The sequence below is a fragment of the Toxorhynchites rutilus genome, chromosome 3 (assembly GCF_029784135.1).
Source record: "Toxorhynchites rutilus septentrionalis strain SRP chromosome 3, ASM2978413v1, whole genome shotgun sequence".
NCBI classification, from domain to species: Eukaryota; Metazoa; Arthropoda; class Insecta; order Diptera; family Culicidae; genus Toxorhynchites; species Toxorhynchites rutilus.
In genome coordinates this window covers 61,928,372-61,948,517 of record NC_073746.1, presented here as the reverse complement: position 1 = coordinate 61,948,517, position 20,146 = coordinate 61,928,372, and the positions used below count along the sequence as shown (strand labels likewise).

Genomic DNA, 20,146 nt, shown 5'->3' with positions numbered 1-20,146 from the left:
CCGTTCTGCTTATGAGTGGTGGTCAGTTTCGGCTTTTCTTGAAGTTTCTTCCACATGATGTTTGGTGACTCGTTCAAGATGCGCGCAATATGCCTCTTCGTTACAGGAACATCCAATTCTGCCTTAATTTGTGAGCAGGACAATCGTTTCTTGGTTGCTTCGTGTCTTATTTGACCTTTAAGACACAAAGTAACTTTAGTGTTTCCTTTTGTAGGTTGTTTTGTTCCATATTTCGGGCCCATATTCTAGAAATTACGTACCATTTTCTCAGATCGACCAATTTTTGTTGCGTTCGAGTTATTAGATAACTTTTCTTCTTTGAACATCTTTGTTATTCTCCGTTCTTCCTCCGTTAATCGATTACCTTTCGCCATTCCTTCAAATCATACGTGAACCAACTTCTTACATTGCACATCTAATATTTACCGTGTAAATTGAATACCTCGAAGTAATTTTTCAAAAAAACACAGATAAAGACTCGGTAATTATACGAAAACCTGATTTTTTTTTTTTGCTCTGCGGCTGAACGTATGTCTCGGGTAAAAACGACGTTTGAATGTTTACATCCACCGATGACGCCTTGTGCGTCTGTGAGTGAGACGCGCGTCCTTTTAATAAAAGTAACTAAAATCAACTACCACTACAGCAAATAAGTATTCCGATAGAAAGAACATTCCTAATTGGTTTATAAGTGTTACAATTTTTTTTCAAGTGCGACTAAACGAATGTCTATCACTGTACAATAGTATTGAAGGAATCATCTTTAAGAAGTTAGTTCCATCTGACCAAAGGGTTACCTGAGAATATTGTCTCATAGTTTTGAAGAATTTTGTGTCCTGAATCCACCGAATTCAACCCGAACGTTACAATCCAGAAAGTTGGGCTTACTACACGATAATGCGCCGAGTTTTCATGCTAAATGTTTGGCTCCAAATAGTGTCCGGGCTCTGAATCATTCGACGTATTCTCCTGATTTAAAACGCTGTGATTTTTCGAAGAAAAGAAAAATTTTCTAGATGACATTACATCTCGACGTTTCATGCAATTTGAAGACATTTGGCATCAAATTTTTTTTTCAAAAACCCCCGTTTCCTTTACTCCCCCTTTGGGTCATTTTTCGGTTTTCAAAAAACTCAAACTAGTAAATGAAGTTCGATTGAGCTGATATTTTGCACAGGGTAGTTTTTCGTGGGAATCAAGATTTTTAATCAAGTTCGCTTTGAAAATTCGAAGGTCACTTTTTTCCCATACATCCATTGGCACTCAAATATACATCTATGTCTATCAAAATAAAATGAATATCTCCTGAACCATTCATGCTTTGTTAATAAATAGAAACCTCAATGCCACAGTAACACATTCCCACCAAAGAGGAACATTTCACACATTGGCTCAATTTAGCTTTCGCATGTTTTATGGTGATATTTCTTATCCCTAAACAAAGCACCAGTGTTTCATTGTATCAAATTACCCGATCTATCCTCGAGAGCATAATCAAAACCGACATTCCATAGTATCAAATAACCGCTCGCCGCTCCGATTAAGCACGGTATCCGTTCCCATGTCTAAAAGCGCACCGGAAGCATATTCGATAATCAAAAGATACGAACATAAAATAACCACTATTTAGTGGTTATTTAGGTTGGATTATTCGTGTTTCGTCGAATTTTGCTAAGGTCGCAAAAAAACATCTGTTCACAGAATTTAATGATAATATGTATCAACATTGCGGTCAGCGGATGTCAAAAACGCGCCTCGCGCAGACGCAGAGGACTGCACCGATCGCTCGCGAAACATCCGAGTGAACTTTTCGATCAACCAGCAGATCCGAAGACAACGCAGCGCATAAGCATTCCGAAACACGCACCGCTCCGCTGATTGGTCCAGCGCCAGCTTTGGATGCTGGATGAACACGCGCTACATGCAGAAACCGTAACGCATGCGAAGCATGGCGCAAAACGAACACCACAAAAATACTACATCTTGCGAGACAGACTGCGCCGAGAGGTGCAACTTGTGGAGCTCGAGTTTCTTAGCTTGGCTGGTTGGCTGGCTGGCGTACAAGTATGTTTCACCCTTTTGGGCCATTCAGTTCTGTTTCGGATTTGCTAGCGTTACGAGCCTAAAAAAGTGTGCCTCTGCCTCCAATCTTCGTCCGCGGTGTTCAAGTGTCGGTTGACATCTTCCCAAACGGGGTGCGTTGAGTGATTTACGCGAGAATTTTTGTTCAGAATAATCGTAAAAAAATAACAAAAAAAAACATCGATCTTAAGAAAAAATTGAGATAACATAATAAAAGGAGTGCTCACAAAAATTCTACAGTGGGAAACCATGCAATATTTGGTTGAAGTTTGATCAAGTGATACAGAGAAAAAATAAAACGCGCAATCATGGAAGTCCCATCGACCAGTTCGGTTACCCCGAAACGTCATAGTCTAACCGTGGCGGCAGATGAAAACGAAAGTGAAGTGATCAACCTATCGGATTCTCGTAATCCGTCTCCCTTGCTACCACACAAGGGTCCCAAAAAAGTATCCTTTTCCGACGAACTGCCCCAAGAGGGCGCTTCTTCGTCTGGTTCAACCCTGGGCGATAAAAGTGAGAGTGTCAAGCAGTCCCACTCCGAAACCAACCCTTTCGTGTTCAGACTCCAGAAGAATGATTCCTATCTCAACAATTTGCACCAGATCAACGCACCGGAACCCCTGCAGGTGACTGGTTCGGACGTGTTCCCGAATCAACGTAAGATTTCGATCCACTTAGTGCATGAAAGTGAAACCGTTAACCTTGACTCGAAGCATCCGGCCGGGTCGACCGTGAAACCTGGTGACCTAATTCCGAACCAACCGCCAGCGGGTCACTTTGATCCCATTTCCGCCGGACTTGTGAATGATCTGCGGGCTCAGCGGGAGCTAGTGAGTGTCGCGATGACCGGGAAAAAGCCCAATTTGGCGGATAGTGATAAAATTGAAAAAATCGGATCGAAAACTACCGGAGCTCCGGAGACGGCCGTTGTCAGTGCGATGGAACTGGAGGTGAAGCGCGACAAACGCCGCTGGCTGCTGATTTCCGAGATGAGTGCCACTCTGGGCGAAGAAAAACACTCAATCGATGGCTTCAAGCGGATCTTCCGTGAGCAGGTGAGTCGAATGGGGAGACTGCAGATATCCGAAGTACTTTGATTGAAGTTTGTGTGATTGAACTGATGAAGTGATATTGAACGAGGAAAGCAAACAGCCCACAAAGTGCGTGGGGGTTTCGTGCAAGTGTATTGACATGAGAAAACAAAGTAATTAGAATACAATGTGATGTGTTGTAGGTACGATAGTTTTCGATACGCCCCGCCGCGTTAGCTCCATTGGGGATCGCGAAGGCTTTTTTTCATACATCTCATTTTGCATATGATTATAATTGAGTCTTCGTGGCGTGATGAAGCGCGCGCGGAACGGCTGACGCTAATGACGATGATGGTGATGATCTTCTTTCGGGCGGAGCAACGAGTAAAGATCTGGGCAAACAAATGAGCATGTACGATCATAATGTTATGGATGGTGATTTTCATAAATACGATGACGAACTTTTCAGATGGCTCGATGGAGACGTCGGCGGCGGCGGCGCAGGTGGTGATGATGTTAAAAGTCACGACTTTTGAACCTGGACCGCCGCAGCATCATCAGCACTGTAAGTCATTGTGCGTGAGCATGTTTTGCATTATTTTGTACGTACGCCCCATCATTAATGGATCCCGGTTATGGAACGGTTACCGAGTGCCACCCGCGAACTGTGGTTGAGTAGAATCTCGATGTGAGGTTCGAACATGATAGTATCGTTATGATTCACAACTATGGATGATTGATCCATATGGAAGTGGGAAAAAATTGCAGTGATTGATTGTTTTTTTTATCGACGCTTGAATTGACGCCACTGAAATGGATAGAATGAGTTTGTGAAATAAAATACCGAAGGAAAATTTACGAACGATTGCAGTTGAATGAGATTAAAGTTGAGCTTTTCTCTCTAAAGCCTCGACAGAATTATTCGTTGGTATTAGTGATTCACAGGGTACAAGGTAGCTTATTAAGAATCTCTCAGAAAATGATCGAGAATAAAGTTTGATGAAAAAATCCTTCTACGCATGATAGCGAATATCATCCCTCACGAAGTTATTCAACATTTTTTGTTTTGGTTTGTACTTGAAATCGTTTCGACTAAAAAACAATACTTTAAATAGAACAATTCTAATACTTTCATTCACTATTTAAAACAAAAACCTAATTTAGTAGTTTGCGTAAATTTTTCATGCAATTCATTGTTTTCATCAACCAAATTATGCCTCTCGATCTGCTCTACGATTCATTCTTTATCACCAAACTGCTCTTTTTTATCCCTTCTGCCTTCGCTGCAATTTAATTTTAAAGATCGTTGAAATCGATCAAGGAAAACCACGAATTCTACTCCACTGTGTCCGCACTGGCAATGAGTTTTCAATCATGATGTGGAGGTTGATTTGTTTAATCAAAGCAATCAAGTTGATCTCTCAAGGAAACAACCTACTAACTGAAAAAATCATATCTTGATTGTACCCTACTTTTATTAGCCGGATAATGCTAAGGCAGTGTTGAATGGGAATTTTGCTATGTTTTCGAATGAAAATCTGAATTGTGCATTTCCACCCAGAATGACGACACAATATGCAAAAATTTGATTACCTTTTTTGCTTTGAATGAAATGTTGAGAACGCTTTGGTATTAGGAGACTGAATGTTCCCACGACAGGAGATATTTTGTTATCACTCAAGAGCTATTTTTTCAAGAGGACATGAACTTCATTCAAAAAAGTGTTCGTTTGGTTCTATTGGATCTAAGAAGAAATTGTAGGAAACTAATGAGAGTTTGTGAAAAAAGCATAAGCTGAAAAACTAACTTTCGAAGAATGTAAAATTCGCACTAATGTATAACTCAAAACCATTCCATGTTCCTTCATATTTGGTGTGTGAGTACTTCAAGTCGCTTTCGAAATTTTGATCATATTTCCAAGAAGGGATGAATTAGATAAAATTTCAAGCCTCCACTTCTATAGAAATTTTTAATTGTCAACTTTATTCAAAATAAACATATTCCGGTGATGTAACATAATTTTAGAAGTCATTTCAAATCATAAACGAGGGGCTCAAAATGAAACGGGTGTAAGTGACGTGCTTGACTTTCTCTTCATCGACTCTCAGCAAACACATTCCAAGCTGTATTTGACAATTTGGACAATAGGTTAGAACCTCTTCTATCAGTTTCTATAGTAAACTCAAATTGGAACGTTTTTGCAACAGAATTATTAACGAAAGAAAAAGTTGATGAAGAGAGAATCGATCAAGTCACCTACATCCTTTTCCTTCAAAGACCCACAAATATGATAGATATAAAAAAAAGATTAAAAGAATTTGTTTTATTGATGGTATGATGATAGTGTACATACTGTCCTTAAGGGGGTATTCTAGTGTAGAGACACGAATCTCGGACGTTTTTTCGTGGTCCGTAAAAATAAAACGAAGAATATTTTTACTATCTATCTTCTAACAATAAAAAAAAACTGTACTGAGAAAAAATATTCATAACTAGAATAGTTAAGAGCTGATCAAGTAACAGGGTTAAAAAAAAGTTGTGCCATAGCGTACACGATTCCAGCCCTTCTGGTTATCTGAATCAGTAAAGATGTCGCTATCGCATGAACCTCGGACAAGCCAAAACATCTTTTTTGGCAGAATGGCGGTCGTTTGAAAAACAAAATGCGGTTTAAAACGTTTCTTCTTGCGTTTCCCGATTATTTTTTTAAATAGTAAAATTCAAAAAATATCATTTTTAGAGGTTCACGCGATTATCCATATACATTCGACATGAACCGGTTCACTAGAACTTGAGAACTTGAGAACTTGAGATAACATAATGTATTTTCTTCAAAAAAACGTCAGTGAATGTTTGAGTAAGGGCCATGGTCTGCTGTTCGACGCAATTTTGTCGCGATGCTCTCACAAGAACGTTGTACGGCACTTACGTCCATTTTCCGGATACAATTCCGGATTCTTATAGTCCGTTGCTTCGTGTCCTTGGCCCTCCAATTGTTTTTATACACTAGGGCACTGAGTGAGCCAAAGAAATCCTCTATTGGGCGGCACTGGGGCAAGTTTGTTGGGTTACGATCTTTCGGCATGAATGGTATCTTTTTCTCCTGAAGATACGCCAGCGTCTTCTTGGCGTAATGGGAAGACGCCTTGTCCGGCTAGAAGACGTACTTCCCATCCGCGTGATGCTCGTTCAGGAACGGCAGCAGGATTTTATCGAGGCACTCTTCTCGATAGATTTGTTGGTTGATTGCCAGACCGCTCGGCTTAAACCAAGGCTTTCAAATGCCCCGGTCGGAAATGGCGATGTACAACATAACCTTTTTTCAAACTTGTGCTTGAACTTGTATTTCACTTCAGGCGGTGTGGATGACTTGTCGCTGGAGTAGTAATTATCATTTCCTGGAATATGCGTTTTGGACAGCGGAAAATAGCTTTCGTCGTCCAGAACGAAAAACGTCCCGCGGTATTTTTTGGTCATCCACCGACACTGTGATTTAACCGTCTCAATCTGCTCCTCCGTGTACTCCGGCGACCTTATCTTCTTCCTGCAGACGATTCCTTCCATCTTGAGGGTCCGATGGATCAATACGTGGGAGCAGCCATATTTCCGACTGGCGTCACGCAGGCTGGTTGCGTCCGTGTTGTCAAACAGCTTCGATGTCTTCCTCTGCTTCGTCATTATCGTCACCGAACGACCACTTCCGACCTCCCGCTCTACGTTCAGGGAACCCAGGATACGATATACCGTACTGACAGGTACATTTTCTTCCTTAAAATGTGCCACTGTGAACTCTTTTCCTTGCTGGAAATGCATTTCGTAGAACCGTACAATGCGTTCGCGGAGCACGTGCTGTTTCGACGCCATCTTTGCTTTAACTAAATTTAAACTAGCAAAACCAAACACGCTTACTGTTTCTAGGGAGCCCAAAGAGCAATTTTCTTGGAGAAAGAAAATTTTACGCTCTTTATTTGAGTTACTGAAAGGTATTGAAAAAATTCTCATTTTTTATTTAACACCCGTTAGTCTTATGTTCCGATTTTTAGGAATGAGATAGAAGCAAAACTCTTTTCGAATGATAACGAACGAAGCATTAATCTATGTATATACAAAAATGGATTTCTGTCTATCTGTCTGTCTGTCTGTCTGTCTGATTCTAATGGACTCGATAACTACTGAACCGATCAACATGAAAATTGGTATGTAGGGGTTTTTGGGGCCGGGGAAGGTTTTCGTGATAGTTTAAGACCCCTCCCCCCTCTCTAAAGGGGGGGCTGCCATACAAATGAAACACAAATTTCTGCATTACTCGAGAATTAATCAAGCAAATGAAACAAAATTTGGCATGTGAGAGTTCTAGAGTGCAAGACATGTTTCTATAGTGGTTAAACTCTCCACCCCCTCTTTAAGGGAAGGCTCTTTAAGGGAATTTGTGTTTCATACAAATGAAACACAAATTTCTACATTACTCGAGAATTACTCAAGAAAAAAAAACCAAATTTGGCATGTAAGAGTTTTAGAGTACAATGAATATTTTTACGGTGGTTAGATACTCCTCCCCCTTCTCCAAGGGGGGGTTGCCATACAAATGAAACACAAATTTCTGCATTACTCGAGAATTAATCTAGTAAATGAAAAAAAATTTGGCATGTGAGAGTTTTAAGGTGCAATAAATGATTCTATGATGGTTAGACGTTATAATTCGAAAAATTTAACTCGCATATGTTCTACAATTACATATTGATAAGCGTTGTTAGTCTATTTGATGTTTGCTGTAACGAAATTGATCTTTGTTCGAAAGCGGAAATGGATTTTACTCCTATATTGTCTTCTATTTATAAAAATAAAAATGGATCGCCGAATTTGTTGATAAGAGCAAACCTTGAGAAAGGAGTTGTCCGATTTAGGGCTGTCTTCATTCTATCATATTTTCTGTAACAAACATTTATTCCGTGTAACGGAGAAATATGTTATTTGCAAGTGGATGAAAAATCTTGCACGAGAATTGTGTCTGAAAATAATCTGATATTATAATGTCAAGTTTTGGTAGAAGTACTGAAATTTTATAGTAAAAAATAATTTTAAAGGGTAGATTAGAAAATCAATTAATGAACAGTTCTGCGATTGGACCCATGAACGTGCGCTTAGTAGGATAACGTGGATGTGATAACAAAAAATAAATTTTGGGCGGGACGAAGTTTGCCGGGTCAGCTAGTGGTGTATAAAAACATGTAAAGGGAAAACAGCTCTCTAAACTAATTCACAATAAAAAAAAGTACGATAAAGCCAAAAAACGAAAAATGTGAATGAAATTTGAAAAATAGAGTATAGTTTAAAGTTTTCACACATCATATATGAAGAAAAAAATTAATGGGTTTTGAATTATTCAAATATGAGTGTCAACTACCATTTTTTCAAAAAACAATGTTTTTCAAAGTATTAATTTTTTACGAAACCTTATTAGTTCTTTACAATGATATTAGACAATTTCCTATAGAAATTGTTGTCTCTAACCATTGACAGGGAATGGCGGATCTGTCAACCCGAGGGTGCCTCAACACTGATAGCTCAGGAATCGATATAATCTATAACTTTGGTCTTGTGGAAAACCAAACCGTTGGATATGGCACGTTTAGAGAAAGAAATAACACTTTAGAAAACTTCTAAACACAAAACTGAATTTATTCGCCATGAGGTTTTTTTTACGCGGGTTTTCCAATTAACGCGGTTTCTTTTTACGCGTATTTTCCAATTAGCGCGGAGTGTCTAATTACCATAGAATCATTTTCTGCACCCTTAAACCTCCATATGCCTAATTTGGTTTTATTTGCTTGATTAATTCGCGAGTAATGCAGAAATTTATGTTTCATTTGTTTAAAAATAATTGATTGCTGTTCTTAAAACATCGCTGTTCAGAACAATTCTTACTCTTATTCGACCAGTATTAGAATTATTAAAATACACTTACAACAATCTCAATATTATGATATAAAACCATTATCAAAAAAAAGTCTGTTACAGATTCCCTGTCTAAAACTTGAATAGTGTATCAAAGGATATTTATAGGATATTTCTTCTGAACCAAATATTTTATATTCATTCATAATTCTTATTTAGAATGCGTTTATTTCTTTCTAAAATTTAACGCTTCATTTGCCTCTCATTTCTCTTAATTTGTATTAGTTTATAAAGAGCCGAATATTCGGCCGCCGGATATCCAGATATCCGGCCTCGAAGCTGGAAATATGTAGCTAGCAATAGAAAACACATTCAGTTACATATTCCCTGCGGTTTCTTTTAAACAAAACATGAATTTTCGATGAAAAATGGGAGCAATTGTGCAAAGTTCCAATATCCCACATACTTGTAATAGGAGTACCGATAAGTTTCTTAGTTTTTTTTCAAAAATTAATGCTTTATTCTGCAAAAATGATTACAAATTTAATATCCAAAGTAAAGGGTGTGTCACATCAAATTGCATCACGGAAAAAACGCTGTAGAAATTTAATTTTTAGGAATTATATTATCAGCTTTGGTTGTATAATCAGATAAGAGTGTATAGATCACGTTGGTCATGCTTCACTGTCAATTTTACGTAAATTTGGAAAAATGTCGTCGAACGAAAAAGAGCGTCGTGAATTAATCTTGTACACTCATTTCGAGAATCCGGAGTTGTCACATCGGGACATCGGTAAGATGCTGGGAATCGTCCAATCCACGGTTAGCAGAGTACTTAAACGATACTTCGAGAACCTAACCATCGACCGGAAGGTGAAGAAAGGCAAAAATGGATGCTCCGTCAGTGAAAAAGATCACAAGCGCGTAGTTAAGCAGTTTAGACGTGATCCGAGAAGTTCGGTCCGGGATGTCGCCAATAAGCTGAATTTGTCAAGTTCATTCGTCCAGCGGACCAAGCAGCGGGAGGGCCTGCGTACATACAAGGTTCAGAAGGCTCCTAACCGCGACGAAAGGCAAAACATGGTCGGGAAGACGCGAGCCCGGAAGCTGTACACCGAAATGCTGACGAAGCCGCATTGCCTGGTAATGGACGACGGAACCTACGTCAAAGCGGACTTTCATCAGCTGCCGGGCCTGTTGTTCTTCTCCGCAGAGGACAAATTCAGCGTTCCGGAGGAGATTCGCAAGCAGAAACTATCCAAGTTTGCCAAAAAGTACATGGTGTGGCAAGCGATCTGCTCTTGCGGAAAGCGGAGCGCCCCCTTCGTGATGACCGGCACGGTAAACGGGCAGGTTTACCTTAAGGAGTGCCTACAGAAGCGCTTACTACCACTATTGAAGCAGCACGAGGGCCCGACCATCTTCTGGCCGGATCTCGCTTCGTGCCACTATTCAAAGGACGTGTTGGAGTGGTACGAAGCCAACGGGGTCACCTTCGAGCCAAAGGAAATGAACCCGCCCAACGCGCCGGAGCTTCGCCCAATAGAGAAATATTGGGCGATTATGAAGCAAGCCCTCCGGAAGAACCCAAAAGTTGTCAAATCGGAGGCGGACTTCAATAGAAAATGGATTTCTGTCCAAAAAAAACTACAACCTGACGTTGTACAGAACCTTATGGACGGGGTAAAGAGGAAGGTGCGAGCATACGGGCTTGGGCTCGAAGTATGAATAAAAAGAAAATGCCAAAAGTTGTTTAATAGTTTTTATTTTACTGTCTAAAATTTTCAAAAGGATCGGTCTACTGGGCGAATTTCTACAACGTTTTTTCCGTGATGCAATTTGATGTGACACACCCTTTATTGTCTATCGCTAGTCATAACTTTTTCCCATCTTTCTGGCAATTCACGAAACTCTTTGCGAAAATTATCGGCTGGTTTGTCAGCTAACCACGAATCGATCCAATTCTGCTGGTCCACCAGGCCATGTTGCATCGAGTGAAAAATGTAGTAATCGGACGGAGCAATGTCTGGAGAATACGGCGGGTGGAATAGGACCTTTCACTTCAGCGTTGTTTTGTTTGGTTTCGCGACATGCGGCCGAACATTGTCGTGCTGCAAAATAACATCATCGTGTCTTTGCTCGTATTGTGGCCGTTTTTACTTCAGTGCACGTCTCAAACGCATCAATTGTCATCGGTAAAGGTCGCCCGTAATGGTTGCATTCGGTTTTAGCAGCTTATAGTACACCACACCCAGCTGGTCCCACCAAATAGACAGCATAACCTACTGGCCTTGAACATTCCTCGCGTCCGTCGATGCATGGCCGGGGTATCCATACGTGGTCCGACGTCTAGGATTGTCGTAATGGACCCGTTTCAACTTTTTGACATATACTGAAAAAACGCACAATGACAGTAGCTTTCCAAGGAATGTCTGGAAATTTGATTCACTGGAATAATTATCAAGTTACGCCATCTGTTGTGAAACCGAAGAAACCTACCGGTACACCTAATAGGGTTGGGGAAAAAGAAATGTCGTATTTCTGATCGAAATTTGACGCTTTATTTAACATATTCAAAATTATCCAATTTAAGTCAAATATGCGCCGTTTTGTTCGCAAACTTGTTGCCATTTAGAAGGCAACTTCACTAGCCCCCCTTATAAAACCCCCTCCTTATTTGCTAAAAACTCAGACAGCCAGTTTTCGCAAGCCTCTTTTGATGCCAACTTAGTATCACCAAGAGCGTTTTGCATGGACCGGAAGAGATGATAATCACTTGGAGCCAGGTCCGTATAGTCCGTGGGTGCAATAGGACATCCCATCCAAGCTCCCGTAGCTTCTGACGGGTCATCAAAGATGTGTGAGGCCGAGCGTTGTTCTGGTGGAAAACAAAACCATTCCTATTCATCATTTCTGGCCGCTTCTGGTCAATCGCCTTCTTCAAACGGTCGAGCTGCTCACAGTAGAGAACCGAGTTGAGGGTCTGGCCATAGTTGAGCAGCGAATAGTGGGTGATTCCCTTCCAATCCCATCAAAAACACAGCAAAACCTTCCTGGCCGTCAATCCGGACTTGGCGATGGTTTGGGCCGGCTCACCGCGCTTCGAAAACGACTTTTTTCGCTTTAGGTTGTCGTACGTGATCCACTTTTCATCACTTTTCAGCAGTGCATCGCAGGCGTTGATTCAGTCTAAAAGATTTTTTTGCGTCAACTCGTGTGGCACCTATACATCCAGTTTTTTTTTGGAATTCAATTCTCTGCAAATGGTTCCAAACGGTTTTATGGTCTATACCCAGTTCCTGGCCAATCGAGCGAGTGCTCACATGCCGGTCTACTTGGAGGATTTCAACGATTTTATCGGTTTCCACGACGATTGGCCTACCAGTACGGGGTGTATCTTCGACAGCCACTATACCAGAACGAAATCGATCGAACCAACGCTGTGCTGTGCGAATCGTTACAGTATCGGAATTACACAAGGAGTTACACGAATTTTTTCGGCCGCCTTCGTTGCAGTTTTGCCTCGCAGGTAGTAAAAACGTGAAATATGGCGAATTTCTTGCTTGGTGGACTCCATCTTTGACGCGCTATAATTTGAGACTGAAAAGGACAATCAGAACACTGTCAAAACGACACTTGTAGCACAAATTGCCGTCTTTAAATAGCCTTATAGTATGACCCGATGCGATAAGTACAACACAAGATATATTTAAGTGTTGCCATATATTGACAATATACGACATTTCTTTTCCCCCAACCCAATATGTTCTGCAAAAGTCTGCCCATCGATCGAAGCTCACATGTATCATGAACTGTGAACATAATATTCCAAATATAAAAAAATTATGTGGAGACGGTCGCTGTTCAGAACAATTTTTGCCGACTGTGTTACATTTCAAATTCACAAAAGCTAAAATCAAGATATCTGCTCAAAGTATCCATTGTAGCGATCATAAATATAACGATTCAATTCAGATCTGATTCACAAAATCCATTGAAGTGATTCTGTCCGAATTCCACCATTAAAAAAACATGTCTTTATTTCAACCCCCAAACGACTACTAAAAATAATCAATAATTATACAGTTGGAGCACATGAAAATCTTTCACAAATAATCAGCGCTGAAAATCAAGAAAAAAAAATAAAAACAACAATAAAAACTTTAACAGCTTTATCTCTCCCGCCCTACGATGTCGTTATATTTATGGTATCCAGCGCTGACAAGGCTAAAGCACTTATCATGTCGAAAATAATAATTGCTCCCATTTGGTTCAATCATGTATCGCGCCGGGCACTGGACTCGGGCGCATGAAACAATAAATATTGCCCATAAAATGCACATTCCTTTCCGGCAGGTATCGCCTTTTTGCGGTGTCTCGCGTTTCGAGCAGAATTTCGTTTGTTTTTCATTTTTGGCCAAAAGGTGTGTTGAAAACTCAGTGAATCAGCTTTCTTCACGTGCAGCATGGCAGAGCGCCACCCTTTCGGTGGATGCGTGGGAAATATCTCCGTACGTCATTGTAAGGAAAATCGAAACAAGAAAAGAGAATTTTACTTGCGCTCTTTTTTGCGGCCTCGACCTGACAAATTGATGACAATGATATGATGGTGGTTTTTGGAAATCGGCGCCGCTGCTCGATTTAATTCCTATTAAGGTAAGGTGATAATCAGATTGTTGCTTGGGAAGAATCTTATTCGGGGAATTGGTATAACCCAGAAGGAGAGAAATATGTTCCATCGTTGGCACTAAGCGCTTGCCGTCGCTCACCGAAAGGTCACCCAACTCATCGATATTCCCCTGGTGTTCAGGAAAGGCCACGCTACCCTAAATTGGTAGCTTTTGTTTCACAAGAGCCGCCTTGCTAAGCCGCGGGCTCGGCTACTGGTGGCTGAAGGTGCCAAGCTTACTTTTTTTTCGCTGGCCCTTCCTTTTACAGACCACTTGTTCATTCCAAGTGTCGGTGTACTTTGGCACCTTGGGTGCTCAATTTAAAGCCTCTCGTTGAGCAGTTCCTCAATTTTTATTACTTCTATTCCATCCCCCGATATATTATTAACGTGGCGTTACGTCTGGCGGGAGAGAATCGAACAAAAAAATATCTCGAGAAATGGTTATAACGCGTTGCTCGCCGTCATGCAGCACACACGGTCCACAGGGACCTGTTTTCTTTCTCAAGAAGATCGAACGAACAGCGCGCGTCGGTGACCGAAGGACCGACGGACCGACGGACGGACGGGAGGCTGTGCATGACAGGAGCGCAAAGTTCAAAAGAGTCGCACAGTTAACCGACCAACGGACCGCGCACCCAACTGCCCTCGTCCGTGGTTCGATCTGCCAGCAATAATAGCACTTGACACTATTTTATATTTTTTTGAGGAGATTTCCCATTTGCCGAGTGAGCAACAGCCACGGTCAGCGGTTGGGAGCAGCGTTGGCATAACCTGTCAAAACAGAGAGATTAGCGTAAGTTGTTTATATTGTTTGGATGTTTGGTTGTTTATATACTAGATACCCATGATTATGTTTGTTCAGCTTCTTATCATTATTCAACGGCTCGTTTTCGTAATGGAAATTGAATATTATTAGCATAATCGTTGGATTGCAACGCATGCTCGCCACGGGTGTTACGCATTGTTGAACGTATTATATTTTACCAAATTTGAAAAAATGTGCGTCCATCAAATACAACCAATCAGGAAACTTGATATCTCAAGATCGTGTCAGCGGGCCAGCTTCGAAAGATTATCCTACCATGCGATAACTATCACATGACCTAATGTTAAACATCAATTTCGTTGTAAAAATCTCGTAGGGTCTCGTGAATTCATGCCTCGATGGTTGTTAGACAAAGAGTGACAGGTGTTATTATTCCGAGACACCCAACTTATCTGGACGAGGCGAAACTCAGACAACGCAAAGTGGAAAAATAATCAATTTCAAAAGTTCTCAATGACAGCCTTTAGCTTTTCTCATAACTGCCTAATGTTGATAAATTTGAAATTGAATCTGAATCACTCTAGGACTCCAACCAATAACAAAACTACAAGTGGGTTTCCAAAAAACATGCACGTTAGAGTGCCAATGAATGTATGGGAAAAAATCGACAATTTTTATTTTGAGTCCACGTGGACAGGAAGATTATTTTGTTTAAATACAGTCATCTATACATTCAACATTAAATTAAATAATACATGTTCAAGAACTTCCAAACTCTCCATATTTATCAATAAATGGATTGAGCCGCCTGAGAGTGCCATTCATATATTTTATCTCATATCATTGAACATCTTCTGTATTATAAAGATATCTCACGTAAACTGTTGAATGACCAAGCTATTTCCTATGATCGAACTTTTGTAGTAACGGAGTATGCTACAAAAATAAACGATTCCATAATGGTTAAGATTTCATCACATGCGTAAATGGGTTTTTATCAAATATAATTTCATATGCATTTTATTATATTTCGAGAACAGTCAGTCTTAGGATAATAATGTCTGTATAGTTTTTCATACAGAATTGCGCGTAAAATCATTATTCCAAAGTATTTTAATTTCGTCAATTTCTAGGAAACAATATTTACGTTCGCGTGAGATTGTCCACATGCACCACTAGTCGTCAAATTTGAATCAATTGAGCCAGTATTCTGATAAGAATATACATGGAATTAGGTAGCTTCAGGCGGTGATAAGGGATCATCGTTGATGAAAAAGATTCTTCTACGCGTATTCTCAAGTAGGACACCGTTGTTGAACTTTTCTTGAGCCTAATTTCATGTCTTGAACTGACTAATTTAGAAAGTAATTATGCTGCTCTTTTGAAAGATAAGAACATTTTGCGTAGAATGCAGTTGTAAAACATTCAATTGATTGTAACCAAGAAACCTTAAGAAGTAAAGAAGAGCTTCAAAATGTTGTGTCTTTTATGGGTTTTTATTAATTTTCCAAAAATGCATGATGAACTGAATGATGAATGAATGAACATGATGAATGAACCTCCCCTAATTTAAATGTTTCATAACAGCATTCTATGCAAAATTCCCTCAAATGGAAGCAATTGAATCGTGCTAAGCAGCGTACTTTTTGAATTAAAATCAGTTTAAGGGGGTATTCTAGTGTAGAGACACGAATTTCGGACGTTTTTTCGAACTCCGTAAAAATAAAACAAAGAATATTTTTAATATCCATTATATCATTATTCGTTTATCTATCTTTCAACAATAAAACAAAAATAGGACGGAAAAAAAATATTCATAATTAGAATAGTTACATGCTGGTGAAGTGAGGGTGTTCAAAAAAAAGTTGTGCCATGGCGTACACGATTCCAGTCCTTCTGGTTATCTGAAACAAAAAAATCGAACAGATTCTGAATCAGTAAAGATGTCGCTATGGCATGAACCTCGGACAAGTCAAAAACATGGGTTTTAACAAAATGGCGGCCGTTTGAAAACAAAAATGCTGTTTAAAACGTTTTTTTTTTTGCGTTTACCGATTTTTTAAAAATAGTAAAATTAAAAAGTTATAATTTTTTATTGGTTCATGCAATAGAGAGATGTATGCAGATTATTTTCATATAAATTTGACATAAATCGGTTCAGTAGAACTTGAGATATCGTGTACGCCAGTTTGAAAAAACTAGTTTCGAGAAAAACGCGTTTGAAGTTCATTGTTCTGGCCGTACCAGGTTAGATACCGCGTCACTAAAATGGCCATAACTCAATAAATAATGAGAATTTCTAAAAATCCTGTACAGGGTATATTCTTAGATACTTAAACTACAGAAATATGGTAAAAAAAAAATTTCGATTTTTTCAGATTTCTAGACTAGAATACCCCCTTAAGGCACAAAAAAAAGAAATGAATAGAAAATTAATTGATCTCTCAAAAACTTATTTCAATCGGGCAGAGCTATATTTTTTTTTCTTTTTGAAAAAAATTAACAAATTTAAAATAATGGATGGGGAGCGGCAGTGGCTGATTAATTTGGCGTTGAATTACTCTCTAGTAAACTGTTGGAATTTCATAAGTGAAGTTTTGATAAGAATTTAAACGGAGGAACATCAAAACAACACAAATGGGAGAAACTAAAGAGCAATACAAATAACTTTTCGGGTATGGATAGTAAAGAATCGATGAGTCGTGAGTTTTTTTATGTAAGCTCTTTGGAAGCCATCTAGACACTTAATGCGGAATGGTCAATAAGCAGTTGAAAAATTAGAAAATATATATTGAAAATATTTTTAATACGCTATTAGTGCCCTCTGAAAATCCCCCGAACTATTGCGGAAAAGCCTTCGTATTGTGTTGACGACTAAAAGTGAATCGAGTGTGTAAATGAACCGACATTTCCTGTGGCCAATCGTATTCCGGAGTGAGCAAAGAACTACACTCAACAATAAAAGAGGAGCAAAATGCCACATCGAAAATTTTGAGTGATTTTTGAAACGCTGTTAGCAAATAATCATATTCGTCAAAGCAACAACTAGATCTTGTACAGAATATTATCAAGTTTTCAGTGGACAGTCAATCAGGTGGATTGGATTGCAGATAATCAGGTGGATTGGATTGTTTTTGGGAATATATGTTAGAAATCTATAGAAACATTGAAAGCAAACCAAAAACACTTTATTTTTGTTGCAATGTCTTGTCTACAACGCATTTAAATATCAAACTAAAAATATGTACGTACGATATATTCCTAGCTTATATGTTGTAGCTTGAAAATGCTGTATTTTTTTTATTTTCATGTAATCAATTATATCGAAGCTACAGGTGTTCCGAAATCGCTTTAAAATTTTGACCCGTTACTCCTCAATCCTTTGTCAAGTGAAGATCTATAGATATCAGTAAATGCTTCCTACTTCATCTTTTCTTTTCCTGAAATTCTTTTTAATTGATAAAAAAATCTATGCATATAAAATTATTCTGTTCGTTTTGGTGCGCTTCAAAACTCGCAAAAATTCGGCGCTGATGAAGTTCATATATACCCAAACTAGCGTTGGCAGAAAACATTTCATCTTTGGCAGAAAAGATGCCATTTCCTGTGCATGAGAGTCAAATGCGCAAATAATGAGCTATTTTGAAGGCTTAAAAATGGTTTGTATGTATGCGTGCAGACATCTCTTTCTGTTTTCTTTTCTCATTTCATTTCGGATTGTGCAAAAAAAGTCATACGACGTCAATGGGGATCGGACCAAGGCCGGCTGGAATGCAAAGCTATTTTACACGACCACGCTATCCATATAGCTGCCAGTGCTGATATACGGAAGCGTGATAATATTACACCTAATCATAAAATGAAGTTGGAAAGTGTTTTCCAAGAGGATAAAGAAGAACATGGACGAGAATATATCTTTCTCTGTCTGGGCCGTGTATTTGGCAAACTATACGAAAAGCTTTCATATGCCTTCATTTAAATGTGTGTCCTGTTTCGCTCGCACATATTGGCTCTAGCAAATGATATACATGTATTGGGGAGTAGAGCATTCTCTGTTATTTTTTAGCTCATTTAATGTAATAATTTGGGATGCCATAACATGTGCTAAAAATTAACTTTGGGTGTACAATATACGATCCACTTAAAGGATTGTTGTCGCTACTGCCAATACCTCAGAAGGCTTTAAGATTTCTAGATAGAAGAAACACAATTCTGAAATAAAGCTGTGAACGTAAATTAACTTTCTAATATTGAATATGTATCTATGGAATTATGTGTTTTATATTCGGATGTGGATTGTTCAACTGTATATTACGCGTTTCCGTGTGGGAAAACCACATAGTCTTTATATCTTCCCAGATAATAGAAAAACAAAGTATTACAAGTATTTTAAAATTAAACTAATATGAAACATATGTTTTGTTTTGCTACTCATTTTTCTGCAAGAAAGCCTCAATGTGCCACAGCAAAGTGTGGCATGGTAAAGCTAGTAAAATTTGAAACAAAATAAACTCAAATAGACATGAAATTCAATTTATGCGCAATTCAGTTATTTCCTCAATTATTCGAATGAAAAAAAAGGAAAAATGCCCACGTGGACAACAGGGGGAGGGGTATGAAAATGTCTTCACTGAGAGAAATAATTAGTAAATATAACGATTTTTTTGGTAAATACTACCAATCTATAGTCATTTTCGACCGTACTAATAAACACATATGTCAAGCAGAACCATGATTCGGAAGTCCAATATCGGCTACATTTTCTCGCCGAAAATGCACGTATCAGAATTATATCCTTATTATACCTCCGTATTGCCTTATGGGAACAATGAAAATGGTTAATACGCGCTTTTCTCACCAGTTTTCAGATATGACAATATCCAAGCTTACTAATGTTATCGAGTAAAATATACTAATCTCTGGTAGGGATGCGGGTTTGTTGACAATATGTACAAAAAAATTGTACATTCTACTAATTTTGCATTACCAAATGTATTTGGTAGTTTTCGACCGAGGATTTTTCTAAGTGTACGCTTGTCCACGGAGGGGGAGGGGGAGTCTGAAATCGTGCTTTTTCTGTCCACGTGGTATGTGGACAGTCCCTAAATGTAGTCCGAATGGGCTAATATTTTGCATTGGGCATTTAACGTGTGAATCAACATTTCGCAGTTCCATATGAAAAATCGAGATAATCATTTTCATTGGCACCCTAAATCAGACGTTTTGTCTCGTATAGCCTAAGTCTAAGAGTGTCGATTTTTGACCAAAAAAAATTTCGAGATGACAGTAGATCTCGACGTTTCATGCCATTTTAAGACATTTGGCATCAAAAAAATTTTCGATAACATATTTTCATTGGTGATTTTTCGGTTTTCAAAAAACTCAAACTTTCACCGCATTACACCACTCTCCCTTGAGTCCGACTGAGCTGATATTTTGCATAGGATGTCTTTCCGAGCTGGTGAACATTTTTTATGGGATAACCTTTTGAAATTCGAGATGACCATTTTCATTGGCACTCTAATGCACGCACAATGTTTGTTGTAAATTTTTCAAGTAAGTCACTCTGTCGTTAACAAAGCAATTTTCGTTTACATCGTACATGTAAAGGATGTATTCGATCAAAATTACACACACACCATTGCTCAATGGTACAGGAGATGCATTGAGGTGGAAACTAACATCTAGAGTTCGAGA

The 20,146-nt window shown here is 39.0% G+C and overlaps 1 protein-coding gene across 1 annotated transcript in view; it reads left to right on the top strand.

The window, feature by feature from the left end:
• Nucleotides 1-2,084: 2,084 nt before the first annotated feature.
• The window catches only part of LOC129776333 (NADPH oxidase 5), a 232,572-nt gene continuing 214,510 nt past the window's right edge, over nucleotides 2,085-20,146 (top strand). The window contains exon 1 of the mRNA XM_055781919.1: nucleotides 2,085-3,140. Coding sequence (XP_055637894.1) covers nucleotides 2,391-3,140 — 750 coding nt within the window. The 5' untranslated portion in view covers nucleotides 2,085-2,390. The remainder of the gene's footprint in view (nucleotides 3,141-20,146) is intronic.